Source organism: Equus asinus, chromosome 27 (assembly GCF_041296235.1).
Source record: "Equus asinus isolate D_3611 breed Donkey chromosome 27, EquAss-T2T_v2, whole genome shotgun sequence".
Taxonomy (NCBI): domain Eukaryota; kingdom Metazoa; phylum Chordata; class Mammalia; order Perissodactyla; family Equidae; genus Equus; species Equus asinus.
The window spans coordinates 12,858,794-12,880,347 of record NC_091816.1 but is presented as its reverse complement, the minus strand read 5'-3'; the positions used below and the strand labels follow the sequence as shown (position 1 = coordinate 12,880,347).

Genomic DNA, 21,554 nt, shown 5'->3' with positions numbered 1-21,554 from the left:
CTTTCACCCAATTTTTTGCCTATATATTGACTCAAAGTTTTGCTCCAAGGTGTGTCATGCTTATCTTGTGGCTTTGCACATTCCAAGTGTACATACTCTCATGTGAGAAGCAGAGAGACAGCAGAAGTAGGCAGTGGGTAACACAGTGGTTAACAGTACAACCTCTGGAACTAGACAGATCTGGGTTCAAATCCCAGCCCTGCCACTTATACTAGTTATGAGACCTTGTATAGTCACCTATTTATCAACACTTTTTTTTTTTAAAGATTTTATTTTTTTCCCTTTTTTCTCCCCAAAGCCCCTCGGTACATAGTCGTATATTCCCCGTTGTGGGTCCTTCTAGTTGCGGTATGTGGACTGCTGCCTCAGTGTGGCTTGACAAGCAGTGCCATGTCCGCACCCAGGATTCGAACCAACGAAACACTGGGCCACCTGCAGCGGAGCACGCGAACTTAACCACTCGACCACGGGGCCAGCCCCTATCAACACGTTTTTGAGCTTCTAGTACAAAGGAGGCATTACCTTAGTCACTGTGAATGCAGTGGTAGGCAATACAGACATCCTCCATAACCCATGGAGTTTACAGCCTGGTGAATTATTTATTATCTCTGGTCCCTGGTTCCTCATCCTTACCCCTCAAAGAGTTGTTGACAAGATCAAATTAGGTTAGTAACATGTTGACAAGACCTACACAAGGTAATTATTCATTATACAAATATATCTTAACAGTGAAAGAGACTGAAAAATTTTGCCTCATTTTTTAGAGCTTCAGCAAAAATAGTTGAAAAAGGGACCAACCAATACCTATGTCTGTACAATGGCAAAACATCTCTTGAAAGGTGAAAAGCTGGATAGCTACCTTTAATATGAAAATAGACAACTAATTTTACTAAATTTCACTGAATGGCAGGATTAAAAACAAGTAAAATCTCCCTGGATATATATATTTTTAATGCCGAAAACACCTTTTATAGAAAGGAAAAAGGAATCCACATTATAACAGATATTAATATTAGAACATGTATCAAAATGTTACACACTGCTTAAGAGGCTCTATCAAATATATAAACCTCAAACATATAAAATATTCTATTATATAGCATATCAGAAAAATCACCATCATCATCAACAGCAGTTGGTTAACATCTGTTGAGTTCATTCTATAAGCCAGCATCTAAGCGAATTACTTTGCATTTTTTCACTTACTCTTCTCTATAACCCAATGAGGCAAGTACTATTTTTGTTCCCATATTTATGAAGCAATTGAAACTTAGGAGTAATTAAGCTGCTTAAGGCTATGCAGCTGGTAAGTAAGAGAACTAAAGCTTGAAACTGGGTCAAACTCTGGGACCCACGCCCCAAGCTGCTACCCTAGACTTTTCTTCAAAATTTAAAAGAACAAATAAGAATGCTAATGATAGCACTGGTAGATCAGCTTCACACATGTTCCCATCCCCCCCGAGCCACAAGGTCAAAGACGAGTTACACACCTGATTGTAACACGAGTTACAATCAGGATTAGAGTTTCAGACAGTAAGGAATAATTATAGGGCTTTAAAGAGACAGGCATCTTGGTAACAAGGAAATCTTTAAGGAGGAGGCTAGTCAGGAAGCTCCTGGACAATCTAGATTAGAGGTGGCAGGGGCTTGATCTAGAGTGGAGATGCTAGAAAGGGAAAAGAAATTTTTTTTAATTTCAAAGGAAGAAGCAATGGGATTTAGTGACAAACTGGACACACGTGAAACCAGTGAACAGTTAGCCATTAATCGTTAGATGGCTAGTAACTAAAGTATTTTTTTGCAAGTCTCAATTATAGCTTTCAGTTGTTTGCCCACCCATGGTTAACGGTGCTGCTTAGGCCATATACTATCTGACTCCCATTACAGATAACAGCGCCTTGGTGCCTGGGTCACCACGGTAACAGACGTTTGAGCTGTTTTTCAGGAATTAAGACTCCCTTGTCCAGTTCAGGTCAGTTGAGACCACCAACCCATCAACCGGGCCTGCACAAACACGTGATAAGCAACCCTTTTGATGTCAAAAGGCTGAAAGGTCCACTCTCAGATCATGCTAACACCACCATTTTGTGAACGTGTGTCCTATGAGGAACCATGAAGCATGACTACGCTTGTGCAGATCATCAATTACCTTGCTTCTCCTTACCTCCAATCATCTATCCCCACACTTCAGACCACCTTTCCCCCTAACCCCATCTATATCCCTAATCCCCATTTTTCGGGGAGGCAGATTCGAGATTTGTTCTCCTGCCTCCTCGCTTGGCTGCCTTGTGATAAAAACCCTTTCTCTTTGCAAACTTGTGATTTCGGTGATGGGCTTTCTACGCGATGGGCAAAATGAACCCAGTTCGGTAACACATGGAATAAACAGAAAAGAATCCAATAATACCCACCCAAATTTTGGGTGCCAGGGGGCATGGGAAACCACAGGACTACTAACAGATTCAAGAATGTTTTAGGCAGACTACGTCAGCTTACCAGTGCGTTTAAATTCAGGTCCCTGGAATTTGGGTCTCGCCCAATGGCCCAGAGCAGGCAGTCAACATCTGGAATCATGGTCAAGGTGGGTTTCCTACCGGGAACTGAAGTAATCATGCAGACATCCAGGCCTGAGGAAGTCTTTTTAACTTCTTTGACCTGTTGGCAAATAAAATGTGCTAACTGGGGGTGGAAGGGGTGAAAGGAAAGAAAGTAAATAAAGAGGAAAACAGAATTTTTAACATTTAAAAAACCCCTACTGAATCCTACACATGCTATTACACTCTGACATATTTACTTTTGCCGAAAGGCCACTAACACCAGAACTCCCTGGAGCCAAGACTGTTTCCTAGGTTGCCTCAGATCATCCAGCCAATGGCCAGAAATGTAAGCTCATGTCACCATCCTAAAGCTCAACTTAAAGTATTTTAAAGTGTACTTCTTAAAAACTATGAGAAAATGTTAAGTACAAATCTAAGCACAGTGATCTGCAACTGGAATGCGGGAAGGAAATGGGCTGTATAGCAGCATCATTAAGAAATTTTTTCAAACTGCACAGTCATTGCTTCTGCCTGGACATTCTTTTTTGTTTTTCCTTTTTTTCCTGAGGAAGAGTCGCCCTGAGCTAACATCCATTGCCAATCCTCCTCTTTTTTTGCTTGAGGAAAGATTAGCCCTGAGCTAACATCTGTGCCAATCCTCCTCTACTTTTTGTATGTGGGACGCCTCTACAGCGTGGCTGGTGAGTGGAGTAGGTCTGTGCCCAGGATCCGAACCTGGGCTGCCGAAGTGGAGTGTGTGGAACTTTAGCCAGTCAGCCACAGGGCTGGACCCCCTCTGGACATTCTTAATCAGAACAGGGGAAGGAGAGTGAGAATGAAGTCAGAAGAGCTGAGTACATACACAGTTTAGTGAAGGTCCCAAGGGGAGTCTGATGGTAACCCCTACCATCAGTCTAGCACTTTTTCATTCACAAAGTGTATTCACGTTTATTATTTTACTTGATAGGGCCTTGCTGAAAGGGCAAAACTGTGGGGGGAAAAAATTATTTTTACAAGTCTAATGCTCCAGGAAAACTGAAATTTAGGTGCTCCGCTGAGAAGTAAAGTACTTGGTAATTCTTTCCATCTGCAAAATCCAAAAGGGTATGCTTTAAAAATAGATTCCATAATAATATTTCCTGAAAGATAAAGATAAACCTGAAAAATAAGCGTGTTCGATAAGGCATTTGAGCACAAAAAATAAAGTTTTAGTTCGAACTAAATTCAATTACCAGATTTCTAATCTTTTACACCTTGACTTCATTAAAATACTAATGTGAAATACATCTTCTTAGGATAAAGAATTGGTAGTACTCTAGAAAGGAGTAAATTGACTGTGGTAGACATAGAGTTTGTGTTTATAAATCTAATGGGGTGAAGCCAAAAGCAGAAAGTGTGATTGACAGCAGACAGACAACTAGGGGCTGTAAGCATGCCCCGGGCTCGGTCATACCTGTGAGTACTTCAGGACCTCTATGCCAGCATTCTCCAGCTCTTCAGTGCAGTTTGAACTGATCATTGAATCAAAATTTCTAAGTACCTGTATACAAACAGTGACAGCAGAGGCACGGGTGGGTGGGAAAGGGATAAAACTTGATTAAAGATATGACACAAACTTGGGAGAGAAATTCCAGTATCATCCTCCTTCTCATCTCCTTCTTCATTTATGGCCATATTATGAGTGGAGTTTTAAGAAATCTATTTTCCTGTGTCACCACCCATGTCTGTATTACATCTGACTTCACTGCAACTTCATAACATCACTGAAACAAAATCATCGAAACATCACTGAGATCAACACTATAAATTTGCTTATTCATTCATTCCATCAACAAATATGTATTAAGCTCTATTATGTGGAAGATGTAAAATATTAGAATAAAAGGCAGACTGATAATTAACTTCAAGGATGTGCAGATAAGGAGGTTTAGAAGAGACAGAAATACAGAGAGGAGACCAAGGAAGGTCTCACGGGGAGTATGGCATGTGCACTGATCTTGATGACTTGGGAAGGGAAAGTACCTTACGTAGAAGAGGCCATACAAACATAAGGAGATGGGACCAGCTTACAGAAGGAGAACAGCAAGTAGGCCAGTTTGAATAGAAGAAATTTGAGGAAAGGAGTGGGGAATAAGGCTAGAGAGAGTTAAACTCCTTCTTGAAGACAAGGACCACGTCTGATGAGACTGTATTATGAGGGCTCAGTATACACTTGGAGTGATGCTCAAGCCTCACAAATCACAAGAGCACATCAAGCTGCCAGAAAATATATTTGGGGAGGACTTGGTGGTGATGATGACGGGGATGACGATTATTGTGGTGATCTGGTGATAGGAGCGAGATAAGAGGAAGACGATGCTCAGTAGAAAAGCAGATTATTGGAAAGGGAATGGAAAATCATGTTTTCCCTATACCACATTACTGGTGAAAGTCTATCCTAATTCTACCTAAGGAATGCAGCATCAAAGATGGTATCAGCATGTGGGAGATCATGGAATTGATAATGCAGTAGATTTAATAGTCACCTAAACTAATTAAGGAAGGCAATGAATCTAATGAGACAGATCACGATCACGCCTCTTTCAAACAAAAGAAGACCCAGTTAAAGACATGTAAAACTGGTAACAAAGAAACAGCCTGAGATACATAATTAACCAGCAGAACTCAGTGTCATAGGACAGAATTAAGAGATAGTATTACTTTAAGTAGAACTGTAAGATTTAAAAAGCATCTGGCACTTCTATGAATAAGCAATGTTACTAGTATCTAATATGCCCAGAGATAAGTATCATTATTTGTTCATTTCACTTTAGGTGCTGAAATATCTATCCTATTGCTTGCCTTTAGGAAGTTCAAGGAATAGGAGACTCTTACATAGCCTTGAGTTAATTAAGAGCCACATGAATTCTATAGCAAAACATCACTGAAATAAGAAATAGAGTTGACATAACAATTAATCTACAGTTTTGCTGCTAGGATGGTGGTTCTTTTTTCAGAATCCCCTAAATGTTATTTCCAGTTGGATTTCAATGTTCATATGATGGATTCCATTTACCACCCTAGGGAGACCATTCTTTGGAATAATAGTTGTCATTGTCCAGCAACTTTTCTTTACTCATACGCCTCTTCTTTCTTTCTCTAGAGATTTCTTTCTGATAACACACATGCCACACACTCCAGGAAGCGTAAAGGAGGAAGGTGATGAGTTATTCACAGAATAGTTCTAGAATAGAGTTACGCCAGGACAGAGAGAAGAAGGAGAATGAGCCTGATGCACTGGGGGTGGGGGAGGGCAGGAAGTAGATGTTGCTCTCTGCAAACAAGCCAATTTTCCAAATGTGGGAGCTATCTACTCTACTGATAAACTGTTGCGGTTTGCTTATTTGTGTATTAATTTACTTAAATTGTCCCTCTGCCTTTCTCCTTCCTTCCAACTTGCTGGATATATTCCAGAAATGCAAAATAACATTTACCTATGAAAAACATCATTCGGGACATAAATTTCCTGGGGGCTAATGATATGACAAGTCTGAAAGCCAAAGAGGAAGTTCCTTGGAGTACACACTGACTAGGATGGTCAGTTTCTCTCGTCTCCCTCCATTGGCTAAAATAATCAAGAATTTGAATCACAGCATTTGAGTGGTCAGGGATCTCACAAGTCCTGTTCCAAAGGTGTTAAATGACTTGCCCAAGTCACACCCTTGTTAGGGGCAGCTAGGTTCTTAGGCCAACATTCTTGTTATTGCCCCACACCATGTCTCTGAAAGCTCCAATATGGTGCCACAACCCAGTGGCGCTCAGTCATGATTAATCAACAAAATACCTAAAGCAACACTTCACAAGTAATGACAAACATGGAGGGAGGATTTTAGCAAAAAGAATACTGGCTTGGGCTTTCTGAGACCTTCGCTCTCAGTTTTGATACTAATTAGCAGTCACAAAACCTGCCTTGGCTTATCATCTTCATCTACAAAATGAAGTTCAATTAGATGATCTATAAGCTTCCTTTTCTATTATTATTTTTTATCGTAAAAAAACACATAATATTGAATTTACCAACTTAACCATTTCTAAGTGTACAGTTCTGTAGAGTGTTAAGTGTATTCACATTGTTGTGCCACCAAGCTCCAGAACTTTTTCCCCTTGCAAAACTGAAACTCTGTACCCATTAAACAATTTCTCACTTTCTCCTTCCCCTAACCCCTGGTAAACACCATTCTACTTTCTGTTCCTGTGAGTTTGACTACTCTAGATACCTCATATAAGTGGAATCATATAATATTTGTCTTTCTGTGACTGGCTTACTTAATTTAGAATAATATCTTCAAGGTTCATCCGTGTTGTAGCATGTGTCAGAATGGCCTTCCTCTTTAAGGCTGTATAATATTCCATTATATGAATACACTACATTTTGTTTATCCATTCATTTGTCAATGGACACTTGGGTTGCTTCCACCTCTTGGCTATTGTGAATAATGCTTTCATGAACATAGGGGTGCAAATATCTTTCATAAGTTTTCTTTTAATGCAAAGAATTTCGTAAACTTTTTTGACTCTTAACCACTCGACTCTACCTGAGCATATGAAATTGATTTCCAGAATAAGAAATGAACCTGGTAGTCTGTTCAATTTAACTAATTTTTATATTGAAGCCTGCATGTCTCCTTATTAAGGTTATCTGATACTATCCACCACTTCATGATGAAATACTAGCCAGTTTGATCAAATCAAAATCATCATTATCAACTAGCAGCTGGTAGTTGGGAAGGACACAAGGCCTAATTCTAACAGCTTCTATGCAGCTCCACATGGAAAAAACCCAACCGACCTCCACCTGCTTTGCATCCTAGTAATTAATGACAACAGAAGAGAAAATTCTCACTTACCTTATCATGCCGTATCATTAGCGATGTCTTAGAACCCAGAGCTGAAAGGATCCCAGCTATCTCCACAGCAATGTAACCCGCACCAACAATGACACTGCGGCTAAAAGGAGAGCAAAGGGGTAATATTCTTAAATAAACTTATTTTGGAATAATTTTAGATTTACAGAAAAGTTGAAAAGACAAGACAGAGATTTCCTGTATACTTTCTGCATGTGAGGTTAACATCTCACATAACTTTGGTACAATTGTCAAAACTATGAAATTGACATTGGGACATTGCTATCGACTAAACTCCAGACTTCATTCAGTTTTTCCATTCATTTCCTTTTCCTGTTCCAAGATCCCATCCAGAAACCGCATGGCAATTTTAAGTAGGAAATTTCCCTTTGTGGAGGGGAAATACATTTTTAATTGTTTTAAAAGTTCCTTAGTTTCATTTCTTCAGCGAGCAAACAAAAAACTTTTGAAACTAGAGATGATCCCTTATCTTCACAACTAAAATGGAAATTGGCACTACTATTCTCACCACCATTATTCTTCTCTGCTCAGTATTTCTCTTTGATCATTATTCAGTTCTACCAATCTTCGCAATATGATTAAAGGCCAATTTAAGCAAGCCATTTAACTTGCAGGATAGGTCTGAATTAAAACAAGGCTCCTTGCATACATTTTGGTCTAAGAATGTATCTTAAACACCAGATAAATGCTGGACGAACGTGTGAATCACTGGTGGAGAAGTTGATCCTGGCCCCAAGCGCAAGAATGTTTACTTCTATGCTGCAGCCTAGAGAATAAGTGCCCCTCAGCCAGAGCTATCCTCTTCGGGGCTGGAGTTCTCCAAAGCTTCAAATATGGTCCTCTACCATTGTTCCAATGCTTGGGTAAGAAGCAAGCCATCAGGAAAGAATACAGGAAACCCTTCTTTAGCACAGTCTACTAGCAGGTACTCGCGTTGAGTTCCTATCTTCAGAGGGCTGTGGTTTAGATGGAGGATGAAGTATGAATCCACATGGCTGCAAGTTACAGGTAAGGACCCTCTTATCTTACAACCCAGGGTATGAAAAGAGAAATGTTTAAACAGTTTGAAAACTATGAAATACTTCTTATTCCATCTCTATCTCTCTCTTTCCTATTACATATTGTCCCCTTTTCCTTTCTTTCTTGTCTTCTTTCTTCTATCCATCTTCTCTTTCTTGCCCAAACATTTATTATCATTACTTCTGTTAAGCATCGCACTAGACGGGATGGGTAGCAGTCCCTGCCCTTGAGGAATTCCTGAGGGGACATGCCCTGGGGTCAGTGGAAGCATGGAGGTCAACAGTCCTGCAGAGTAGAGGGTTAAGGAAACGCTCCCGATTCTGACAGGGCTCCAGATCCCTGAAAGACGAGTAGCTCTTGCAGAGGTTCCATTCCAGGCAGTGGGACATATAAGAAATAGGTGTGAAACAAGCTGGCTTCTTCAGAGAACTGCGAGGAGTGCTGTGTTTCCCCTCTCAGCTCCCAAGGTGCCTTTCTTCTACCTCTTACCACTGACATGTCCACTGGAAATGATCTTATATCCCGCCAAATCCTCAACGCACTTCTCTTTACCTCATTAGGGCTCTCAGATCTACCTGTACCAGAGCATTCCACAGGGTCCACACTCCAGCCTCATCCAACAAGTGAGGGCAAAAACTGAATCACACAGCCCATAGAACATGGTACCTTGCCTACAGAATTTGTTTTTCCTCCGACTCTTCACTTATTTACCAACATAACAATGATAAAGGAGTCTTAAAGGAGAAAAAGAAAACAAAATTCATATAATTGTTAATTCATTTTCCTATGTTCCCAGAGTCTTTTGTATACAATATGCATAAATTTATTTATTAAACTTGTATGGCTAGCAATACAAGTTTAATAAACGACTTAAAAATAGTTAATGGACAGATATTTATAATGAAGCTTCTTTTAGGGTGAGTCTAGATTGAATTATATCATCTAAACATGACTAGTCATGACCACATTTCTGGATACATTCTCACAAGTATCATATTATCCAACCCTAAGACCAAACAGTACAGGGTGGATCATGAGGGAAGAAAAGTCTGTTCTCTAACAGGTTTCCATGCCCTGTAGACGGCAAAGCTAAAAACTGTCTGCTTTTCTCAAAGTCAGAAGATTGCCTGGTCTGAATATCTCAATGGGACATTTCCACTGCAGCTCTGGTATTGCAAAGAAGCCCTCTTGTCCCCTTATTAACTGTTTGTGACGCCGGGTGAATTAAGCTAAGGGTTTGAGCATGGATTGTTAGTCACCCTCCATGAAAGCCTTTATAAAAGCACAGGATTAAGACCTCAAACTGGATTGTCAGCACTCGCTGAGGGAGCAGCAGAGTTGAGCAATACTGACTCCAGAACGAGTGCTGTTCAGGAGAGAAAGGCCAGTTCCTGGGTCAACAGGGTCCCTCCTCCAGTTCCTAGGGGTTGTCTCTCATCATGAGTGAAGGAAGAGTCCCTCTAACCTAGAAAGCCTGCAATTGGCAGCTTCTTAAAATTAGAGAAAACATCTTCCTCCTTATCTTTTTTCTATGTATCTAAATCAATGACAGAAGTTTACTAAGATTATTTGGACAAACACGTATAAAAGACAATTTCAGAAAATCTATTTTTGTGAGACCGACAGAGCCTTCATTTATGGAGATCCCCTTGCCCTAGCTGCTTTGAAAACCAGAATAAGTTACTTGAGACACATTACCAATTGATGCTCTCCCAAGTTGAAGAAAGAAGACAGTTTTAGGACTTTACTGTTTATTCTTCAAAACTACCCTGTACTTGATTCTGGTTCTAAAAATTCTGCAACGGCCTTTGATCAAAAGCGTGAAAGACGTGAGTTGTTTACTGAGGGGTGCTAGTGGAAGAGATACCCAAGGCCATAAACAGAGAAGAGGAAGGAGAATAGAATTCAGGAACGGCCCACATTCAATGGTTGGGAGGTGGAAGTAGAAGAAATGTTAGCAAGAGAGAGGGAGGAATAATGAACATCGAGGTCAGGAAGGAAACCAGCTTACCGAGGCAATTCTTCCAATTCAAAGAATCCATCACTGGTTATTCCTAGGCTGGCACCTATGTAGGAAAATGTAACATAGATCACACAGACTGAGCTTTTTCCTGTAAAATAATCACACTTTACGCAAGAACCAAACACTTTCTCAGCCATCACACTCTGTCTGGACAAGTTTTGTTAAGGTCCCCATTTGGGAAGCTGCCAACCAAATCTTCCCTAGGTAAACATTTTTATTTTCTCTGTAGAAATAAGAGCAGTGATGACTAAAGAACTATTAAATTTCTCTGAGGAACTAAGATCTTCTCAGCTTTCATGAATAGACTCTGCTTTACTCTCCCGACCCCAAATGTAGGTGGGAACTTCTTGGCTCAGCCTTGGCCCTCTTCTCTGCTTTTTCTCCAAAGGTTTCAACCAACTCTCCCCTCGTTGTGGAAGACTTCCAAATACATTGTTCCAATTTTGCCCTTCTCCCCAGGTTCCAATTCCATATTTCTAACTACTCTGCTATACAATTCTACTTTGCTTCAAACTCAAATTGAGCCTTAACTTTATGGCCCAAAGCATATCCCTCTCTCAAGTTTACCCCTTCAGTTAAAGGGACGACCTTCCAGCAATAATCCAAAGTCTTGAGTTGTCAGTCTGATTCCTTCTCTCAACATCCTCCTCTATCTCATCAGTTATTAAAAATATTGTACTTCGCCAAATCCAAGGCACCATGATTAAAGGACATATCCTGATTTCAGAGGTGTTGCATATATTTTTTTAAAAGTGTCTGGGAATCGATGAAACACAGTAACAGATTCTTCATTCTCCGAGTCTTTTACACCTGTCCTCTTCTCTAGTGCCTGGCACATAGCAGTGGCTCAGGAGCTGTCTGCAGAACTGCACTTTGCCATCACATTTCAGGTGCTAACCGTGTAGTTCAGAACCGTATCATCACCTCCTGCACATTCCACCACAGCAGCGTTCTAACTGTTCTAGAGCCTCCCTCCTCTGTAAGTCACTGTCAGAATCATTTTCTAAAATTATCCTTAGGTCTTGTCACTGCCCTATTTGTAAGCTAACAATTATTTGCCCAGTGGTCAGGAATTCTAGAAATTGCCTTAATTTGACTTTACACGTCTTCACAATTGGGCCCTAGCCCTCTTCCAGTCTCAGCTTGCTGGATTCGCCTCTGGAATTTCAATGCTAGAAAAACTGGCTGAATGGGTTGAATGCCCTTCACAGACATCTTTATCATCCACTGGTTCTTCCAGTCTTCTTCCTCCTCAGCACACAATATTCACTTTGGGAGCCTCCCTCCTGGGAAGTCTTTTTGTTTATTCCAGCCCATAATAGTCTGTCCCACCTCGGAGCATCCGAACTCTGACTGTCTGGCAGTTACCTTGTAACATTTACTTTTTATTTTATTTCTTTGCATTTGTTTTTATTTTACGTTTTCAATTAGAAATGTACATGTTAAAAAATTCAAAAAGCATAACAGAGCATCCACTGAAAAGCAGGTTATCTCTAGTTCTCTCCTTGGCAGAAGGCAGCACTGCTATGCTTGAGTATCCTTCCAGAGATGCTCCAGTGCACCTGGATAGTCTCCCTGCCTTTGTAGAAAGGCAAATCGTAGCATACTATATGCACTGCTCCACATCTTGCTTTTTCTCATTTAACAATCAATTTTGGAGACTGTCCCATATCAAGATGCTTACGTATAATCTTCCCAACTAAATTTTAAGTTACTTGAGAACAGTATCTTCATATCTCTTATGGTAGTTGTTCTTTACCTTTTCAGAGTCATGAACCCCCTTTAAAAGCTGCTGCAAATTTATGGATCCTTCTCTCCCAGAGAGAAAAAAAATGCATAAATGCATACACTCTCAACATTTTCCATATAAATTCAGGTTGGACATAAGTTTTATGAAGCCAATCCAGGGAGAATACAAAAGATGTATAAAGTATAATCACCATTCACAAAGACTTTATAATCTAGTTGGGGAGAAAGACACATTTCTTATGAGAGAGTAAGGCAGTATATCCACAATTCATCCCCGTGTGTATAAAATGCAAAGGCAGATATGATTACCTCTAAGATTTCTTACTGCTTTAATTTTATAATTCTCTATATGAGAAAAACATGCATATAAAAATAATTAGGTAATTAAGTTATATCCTTATAACATTTCTCTCTCTTAAACAAAAAAGTAAATAAATCATGTGTCTTGTAAATAATAACCCATCTTACAAACTGAGGCTGAAAATCTCCACCATGCCGCGACGGAAAGGAGGAGGTTGTTACCTGTACTATGTCTGAGCCTGGAGCTGGCTGAAATATCTTTCTCTGTCCCATCACCAGGCACCAGTTAAGCCAAACGCATTTTGGTTCTGCAGAGATCTTCTCTCACGGCCTTGTCATGAGAGAGACATGAGAAAGAACTGGTATAGGCATATCCCCTAGCATGGCTTGTAAGGTTGAAAACAACAGTAAACTCTTCTCACTGTTATTGATGAGCATTTGCTTTTGGAAGACTCACCAGGGATCTCGCTCTCCTGAGGACGTGAGGGCATGCCACCTGTGGCAATCAGGATGTGTGGAGCAGTGTATTTCTTCCCACTGACCTCTACCGTGGGCTTGGGATCAGACGTGAACGCCGCATGGCCACGGATGATTTCTATATGGGACTGGAGAAGGAACCATGACATTAGCCTGTTCTTAAGATACAACAAAAACACCTGATGACTTAAATTAGAACCCAGCATGTGAGGCCAGCCCGGTGGCACAGCAGTTAAGCATGCACGTTCCGCTTCAGTGGCCCAGGGTTCACCGGTTTGGATCCCGGGTGCGGACATGGCACTGTTTGTCAAGCCATGCTGTGGTAGGTGTCCCACATATAAAGTAGAGGAAGATGGGCAAGGATGTTAGCTCAGGGCCAGTCTTCCTCAGCAAAAAGAGGGGGATTGGCAGCAGATGTTAGCTCAGGGCTAACCTTCCCCCCCTTCAAAAAAAAGGAAAAAAAAGAACCAAGGATGTTCCAAAATGTTAAAACATTCTGTTCTGTGGTCAAGCTTACCTGATCCCATTACCCTAGTAAGTTGTCCACATTTGCATGCCTACAGAACTTATCAGATATTTCCATTTCTCTGCTGAGGATTTTGATTTTGGGTTTGCTGATGCCAAGACAACTCTCCAATGTTTAAGTTTCTGCAGAACTTCTGACTGTTAACTGACACTTAGGAAAGGGGGTTGCCATTTGACGCAGAAGTGTATAGTAAGAAGAAATAAAGGTGCTCCCTTAGGCCAACACCCAAGACCAAAAAATATATGCAAGTCAACCCTAAAAGGAAAAAGATTACATCTTTGCCCCCAGGAGTCGAGGGAGAAAGTCTTCCTCACTTGCAATGAAAACACACTGAAGAATGATGGGTCTAGAGGAGGAATAGAAGGCTGAGAAACCAAAAAGGATAAAGGTGAAGGGAGTAGAGGTAAAAGAGGACTCTAGCAAAGGAGGAAAATGCAATGCTTCTGTTTTCTTAAACAAAATGGAAAGAATACCACAAAGTCACATGACAAGGAAATTCTGTGCCAGAGATGTTGAGATCTCAGACTCTGACTTACTCCTACTGGCATCCTCGGTGCCAAGGCCTCAATCTGGGGATTACCAGTGAGCTTCTGCCAGCTATGTTACATGTGTTGGCGTGCAAATGCAAGCAACTTACTAGGATAATGGAATCGAGTGAGCACAATCACAGAACAGAATGTTTTAACATTTTGGAACAGGCTTGGTTCTGAACTGAGTGAGCTCCTCCTTTCTAATCACCCCTCCAGGCCTGTTTGGCAGGTGCCCTGCTTAATCAGGCTGGACCAAGACTAACGCCAAAAGCCACAGCCTCCAGAACAACCTTCCAGCAGGACATGATGATTTCCTATGGGGTGCTAGACATAAAGAGGTACAGGTCAAGTGGCAATAATATAGATAATAGCTTGGGGGGAAGAACTGATGAAATTTTTATTTTCATTTGCTAGGATATTTGATAGAAAGTTTCCTCACCTATTCAGAATTTCTAGATTAACTGTAATTCCTTTCCTTGAAGGTCATAGTAAGTTCTACTACACACCAAGATTTTTAAGTATTAAAAAATGCTGTTTCCTGAGTAATTTTCCTATCTCTTTGGCAAAGGCATTTTAGCTAGCTCCATTTAAAATATTTTTGATGTGGGTGTTTTAACATAGCAAGCAGTATCTCTATACTCATGTTTAGCAGCCTTAAAATCTCTTGTCACCAGTGAATAGGGGACTGAATATTTTCCCAAATATTTTCCCCTTGAACGGGAATTAAGGTCAGAAAATATCACCCTCCAAAAAAATAAATGCAATGAACAAGAATCAATACAAAAATATATGAGGTTAAGCCACCTGTAGGAGTAACTCACCCTAAAAATTGGTTTATAAACACGCTGCTAATGAGATTACGGTGGCCCAAATATCATCAAGAATCTACTGATCTAAATATAACCTAAGCTATGTTGAAATCTTAGAAAACACAAAGTGAGAGCAAAAAGGCAAATGAAGGGTGGTGGGATATACACAGTCAAGAAAAAGGAGTTGGATCGTGCACCATTTGCCAATGTCTCTGGCACAGTCCCAGGTGGAAGAGGTATGAGATCCAAGCACGAAGGCAGAAAAAGCCTCAGAATAGCGAAGGACAACATATTATTTGCTGAAGACAAACACATCTTCACCCAATTTTCTTGCTCAGACGTCATTCACAAAACAACCTTTTAAACCATAATTTGGTCTTGGTCTCCTGAATAGATCTAGCCACCAAAAGTGAGGGTGCTCTGTGCAAATGAATGATGGTAGGTTTCCACTCAAATAATGTGCCTGATTTAAATTAACAAACTGGCATACTGGTGCAAAAATCAGTCTCTTGTGTATTTAGTTTCTGGAACCAAGTGGAAGGCCAGAGCTACCCAAGGTACAGCCATCAGGTGAGACCTGGTCTACCAACTTTGGCACATACTGTCCACTCTCTGTCGAAAAGAGGCTGCCTACTGAGTCAGAGGCTTCTGCTCTGACAGGTCAACCTTAAAATCATTAATTGCAAAAAAAAAAATAGCAGAAACCATAAGAGGTATTGCAAAGGCTATGTTTTAGTCTGGCCAGACTTGGTAGCATACTCCAGCAGAGAAGAGCTCCTTGCCTAAGTTCAAAAGCCAGCTCACTCACCTTGGTTAGATTATTTTGATAGACCGTGTTCAGACGGCTCACATAGGCATCTCGCTTTTCCTTTATAACACTGCAACGAAACCGGAGTCAGTACTGAGAAGCAGGGTTCTCCCCTTTCAGTTAGTAACCAGGACATTTGTCCCTGAACATCCCTGAGCAGAGAATCACAGACTGTCAGCAGGAACCCCATGAATGAATGTCTCTGAAGACAGTCGCCCCTTCCCCTGTGTCCATCTGCTTTCCCACAGGTAGAGAAGCCTTATTCTACTCCGTGAAGAGTGTTCAGTTGGCATCTACAGCTGGTGAATTTCTTTCTGCATAGAAGACAAGGAGAGCCACTTTGGCACAGTGCCTACTATGTGGTGGCCATTCAATATTTGTTGAATGAATGAATGAATTTGCCAAAATTTTTTCAAAATGTGATGGCTTCAAAAGTTTTATGGCGGTTCCTTAAAAAGTTAACCATAAAATTGCCATACGACCTAGCAATTCCACTTCCAGGTATAGACCCAAAAGAACTGAAAGCAGAGACTTGTAGCCCAATGTTCACAACATCATTATTCACAACAGATAAAAGATGGAAACAACCCAAAAGTCCACTGAAAGATAAATGGATAAACAAAATGTGGTATACAAAGGAATATCATTCAGCCTTAAAAAGGAATGAAATTCTGACACATGCCACAACATAGATCAACTTTGAAAACGCTATGCTAAGAGAAATAAGCCAAGCATAAAAGGACAAACAGTGTATAAAGAACCTAGCACAGGCAAATTCACAGAACAGAAGGTAGAATAGAGATACCAGAGGCTGCAGGAGGGGAGAGGAAGAGTTATTGTTTAAAGGTTACATTGTTTCCGTTTGGGTCAGAAAAGTGCTGGAAATGAACAGTGGTGATAGTTGTACACTGTGAATATATTTAATGCCACTGAATTGACAACTTAAAAATGGCTAAAATGGCTATTTTATGTTGAGTCTGTATATATGTATGTGTATATATATTAAATATATATATTTTTTAAGAACCACTTTATTGGGGTATGATTGACATACAAAATGCTGTATATATTTAACGTAAATAACTTGATGAGTTTAGAGGTAAGTATACACTTGTGGAACCACCACCACAATCAAGGGCACAAACATACTCATCACCTTCAAAAGTTTATGTTGTATATATTTTACCACAATAACATCCCCCCCCCCAAAAGATTTATGGCTCACTTAATTATGAAAGAAAAATATTTACATTCGTAAATCAAACCCTCTAAGCATGAACACTTACTGCCAATTAAATTTACTCTCGCAACTTTGAAAACCATAGTCAACATGATCGTGAATGAATTCAGAGTGGACAGCTGTGTTCCACATAACCTGCAAAAAAAAGGGCCCAGAACAGTATAGCACATGAGTCCTAAGGGAAAACAGAAACCATGAATGAAAGGTAACTACATAATAGCAGATTAAAATACTGAACTTTAAATTTAAAACAAAACTAAACATTTTAAAAGAGAAATTCAGAGATATGACCAGATAGATTTTATAGGGAGGCTTCTGAAATGTTGGGGAAAATTACTTCTACTGTTACATTCCCTAGTTTATAAACTCTATAAAAGCAGGATATTATGAGCCTCATAGTCCTCCCGTTAAAATTTACTATTGCTTATATTCTCTCTTGAAGTTTCAGATTTGAAGCCATGCCTCTTGTGATTAGGTCCAGGAAATGGAATTGCATCTGTAATTTTATAGTACAGTGATTTAGAAGGAAGCTATTACATAACGTTGAGGACTGAAAACTTAACAGAATGGTTCCTATTAGGTATTCAGTAACTGCGAACACGTCCTTCTAAGGACATACGTGATTAGACATCTGGAACGCAAGGTTCAGTGCAGCTCTTGTGGGTGCAGCCTATAATGTGTAAAGGCCTTTCATGCCAACTGATCATCGTGATAACTGAATTCAGTGACATTTAGTACTCTAGGTGACAGGCAAGTATTATTTTTCTTTGTCAGACAAACCTGAGACTCCTTTTTTTGGATGAGGAAGATTGTCTCTGAGCTAACATCTGGTGTCAATCTTCTTCTTTTTGCTTGAAGAAGACTGTCCCTGAGGTAACACCTGTGCCAATCCTCCTCTATTTTGTATGTGGGAGGCCACCACAGCTTGGCTTGATGAGCAGTGTGTAGGTCCACGCCTGGGATCTGAATCCTGGGCCGCCAAAGCACAGCGCATGAACTCAACCACTACACCACTGGGCAGGGCCCCTGAGACTCCATTTTTGACAAGGCTTAGATTCCTTCTTTTTACCTTTCTCCCTTTATGCCTAAAGGTGAATAAATTGATGACTCTACTAGATGCTGGGTTTTTTATTGTGGTGAAATTCATATAACATAGAATTAACCATTTTATCTGCTAGATTCTTTATCTTAAACAATGTAGATGAATGACTTATCAATACCACAAGTAAGGTATGCTATTTTCATAAACATCACTATACCTCATCTCATCATGAGGGACCATATGTATTCACTTCCAGTTTGTATGATGTATGATACTATAGCATCAAACACCCTCTGGAGAGGGTGCCTCTATATGAACCGCTCTGGGCCTTCAGGCTCAGACCTACTCAGCGTGGTTCATCATCTGTTTCCTTCTCCACTGCTTCACTCCACCCTTCTGGAGGAGGGAGTTACTCTACACTTTGCTTTGTTCTTCTACAAAACAAGATGCAATTACCAACCTCAAGAATGCAAAAGCACTTTGAAATCAATAGAGCCCTATAAAAATATAAGGTAGATGTCCAGCACATGTGATCAGAATAGAAGGAATAAGTGAAACAATATAGTGGAACAAAATATTACAAACTGAGGCCAGTATGAAGTATTAGCCCAGAAGGTTTAAAATAATGAGGTAGCACCAACACCAGATTTACAACCATAACTGGTTTAAACTACATGAAACTACCTTATAGCTAATTTACATAATTCATATATTCACAATTGTATGGCTCCAAGTAGAACAGATTACAAAATCTAGGACTAAAAGGAAAGAAAATAACTGAGGAAAGACGTCCCACAGAAAAAAACAAATTTTTCTAAGAGAGAAAAAACCTCCCTATACTAGGGAACAGGTTACAGAAAACCTTTCTGGAATGAAACTCAGGTGTGTGTCACTGATGAGACTGGAATATTTGCTTACATGATACGAAAAAGCTGCCGATTTAAAATGTAATCTCAGTAACAAAAGGTTGTAAATTTGGGATTATGACGTTTTGAAAGTACATTCAAATTAAGAGTAAACTTATTTGCAAGTACAGGATAAGCAAGAGGCAGGTGTGGAAACAAGAGCTGCCATTTCTTCCTCTTCTTACTCACAGGTAAAAGATGAGTTCATTCAGTGTGACCTGCACCATGGTATTAGGACCAAAAATCACTACAGTGGTCAAGAGACTGCATGAGGCTGCAGAACTGAATGGAAATACTTAAGAAGATTCCACTCAATAACGTGAACTGCCAGCTAGGTCTCCCTTTTGAGAAAAAGCTATCCTCTGCAGATCAGTCCTAACTACTAGGCCCAGATACAATCTCACTCACTCTAAACTAATAAATCAGTGTATTGTCTTATAAAACAATTTCTTACAAGGTCAGGTAATCAATTCACTAGTATGTCTGATCACTCCTGAATGAACCAATACAAATTGAACTAACGGAACAGCAAAGATGGGGACTAGATCCAAGTACACTGCAATTTATCAGCAGACTGTTTACCTCAAAGGTATCCACACACCATACTCAGAAATGTCATTCAGGCAACTTGAGAAATACAATCTTAAAATGGCCACGAGACACCCAAAGTTACAAGATATAGGATTTTAACACGAATAGTTTATGGGGAAATAGATCTCTGAATTTAAAAACAAAAACTACCAACAAAATAAAACAAACAAAAATGCATGACAATCTTGACCCATCGTTCCAGGAGAAAAAGAGTTCTAGTCTCCCTGGGAAAAACTGATCCAGAAATGCACTGGAGCAGGTGAAAGGCCAGATGGCTTAAGGTGAACATCCTACCCTCTGCAAAGTCACCCCAGGATTCCAGGTAGTCAACCAGGGCCATGTGTGAGAGGAGCATCCATCTGGCACTGTTGTCCACTTGGTCCTGGTCATATCAGCACTTGCACTGACAGTTGGGTATAAACTTTTTAATTTCCTGGCTGGAGCTCCCTATTGGGGAAAAGTTATCCTGTGCAGATGGACAGTGTTTTTCTTTTATGCCGTGACTACAGATATTTTGTTAGCCTTTGTTCCATCTAGACCATCAGAAGTTTGAGACCAGACACTGTGCTCTATTCCTGGTTACCTCCCCACTGTGGACCCACAGGAACTTCGTTACTATGAGAACTTACCACAGGGCGAACATCCAGGATGAATTTCTTTTGCACGCAGGATGCAACTAACATCCAGGAGCTAATATTTCTGTGGTTCTCTCTCCAGCTGTCACCCCCTCCCCTCCTTCCTAGCTGAAAATGCCACTCACTCACCCAATCTCCCCTGCAGGAGTAGCTCAGTCCTGGCCAGGAGAACCTAAGCAATCTGCAGAGTGGTGGGTGAGGACATCCTACCTGGAGCTCTGGGAGTCAGCCTGTGGCCATCGGGGGAGGGGAAGTTACTGTTGACTACACACCTAGGGTATCAGAATGGAAAGACGGAGAGACGCCGGGATCCACTCAGATACCCTTAAGTGCTAAGCCAATCTCAGAAACTGCCTATCTCCATGCTTTTTTTTTTCCTTCCAGGCTTCTTAATAAGTGATATTTAAAAATAAAAACAAAAACTATCCTATTTTTTAACACCACTTTTAATTGCTTTCTCAGTTATTTTTTGCAGAAAGAATTTTAACCAATACATTTGGAAACATTCTTAACTCTGGTCATAATTTGCCAAATATGTAAAAGGAATGTGGAAGGAATAAGAAATAAAAATTCTACCTTTTTGGGTACACATCCAACATTCACCTAGGAGAAAAAATAAAAAAGGACATATTTTAAAGAATATGAAACTCAAACCAGCAAATAAACCTACAAGAAATGAACCCCAAGCATCAAGCCAGGAGACTTTCTTGAGTTCTAAGTCACAATCTACAGCTATGTACTTCCTTTTTTCTATTATAGAGTTACAAAAGATATAAACTTTTTTTCTTATGTGATGAGGCAGAGATTTTACTCATCAGCATTTTCTTTAAAATAAGCAGTCAGAGAGAACAATTCTATTTGCAGGGGGCCATGCACAGCAGAGATAGTACAGGTCAGAAGCCTGAGCACGCACAGAGCCCAGAGGGACGAAGCAGAAGAGAAACAGCAGCACAGAGGCCAGGGGACCCACCAGATGAATTAAGACCCACCAACTGAACCATCTAAACAGTTGTCCTAGAGGATTTCTGGGAAACTTACTATGGAGTATGCTGGGTAAAACAGCCAGAATGTCCCCTCTGAGGAAACCTCTAGTGGAAATCTATTTTTTTCTTCAGGACCAAATGACAATGATGAATCAAGCAATAAGGTTCATTCATGCTATGTATGTATACACACACACAGACACACGTATATATGTGTATATGTATGTGTGTATATATATTGTATATATCCATGCTTATATACTTGCTAGAGATGGACCACAAATTTGACTCTTAGCCTTCTAGCAGTCAATACACAAAGGAAAACACAGTTATAAGATTTCACATAAAAACTAACCAGATCTTTACGAAAATAACTATTCATACTCATTAGACTCGAGAGAAATTCCTCCCAATGGTCCTTGTAAACAAGCTGTGACGTATATGCTTACACACAAATTTTTGTTTATATCTATTT

The 21,554-nt window shown here is 40.2% G+C and overlaps 1 protein-coding gene across 1 annotated transcript in view; it reads right to left on the bottom strand.

Annotated features, from left to right (window-relative positions):
• GSR (glutathione-disulfide reductase) overlaps nt 1–21,554 on the bottom strand; it is a 42,237-nt gene that overhangs the window by 6,392 nt on the left and 14,291 nt on the right. Inside the window, exons 2-9 of the mRNA XM_014830773.3 lie at nt 20,673–20,699; nt 16,970–17,058; nt 15,684–15,753; nt 12,991–13,138; nt 10,473–10,527; nt 7,424–7,523; nt 3,991–4,077; nt 2,497–2,655 (exon numbers count right to left, since the gene is read on the bottom strand). Coding sequence (XP_014686259.3) covers nt 2,497–2,655; nt 3,991–4,077; nt 7,424–7,523; nt 10,473–10,527; nt 12,991–13,138; nt 15,684–15,753; nt 16,970–17,058; nt 20,673–20,699 — 735 coding nt within the window. The remainder of the gene's footprint in view (nt 1–2,496; nt 2,656–3,990; nt 4,078–7,423; nt 7,524–10,472; nt 10,528–12,990; nt 13,139–15,683; nt 15,754–16,969; nt 17,059–20,672; nt 20,700–21,554) is intronic.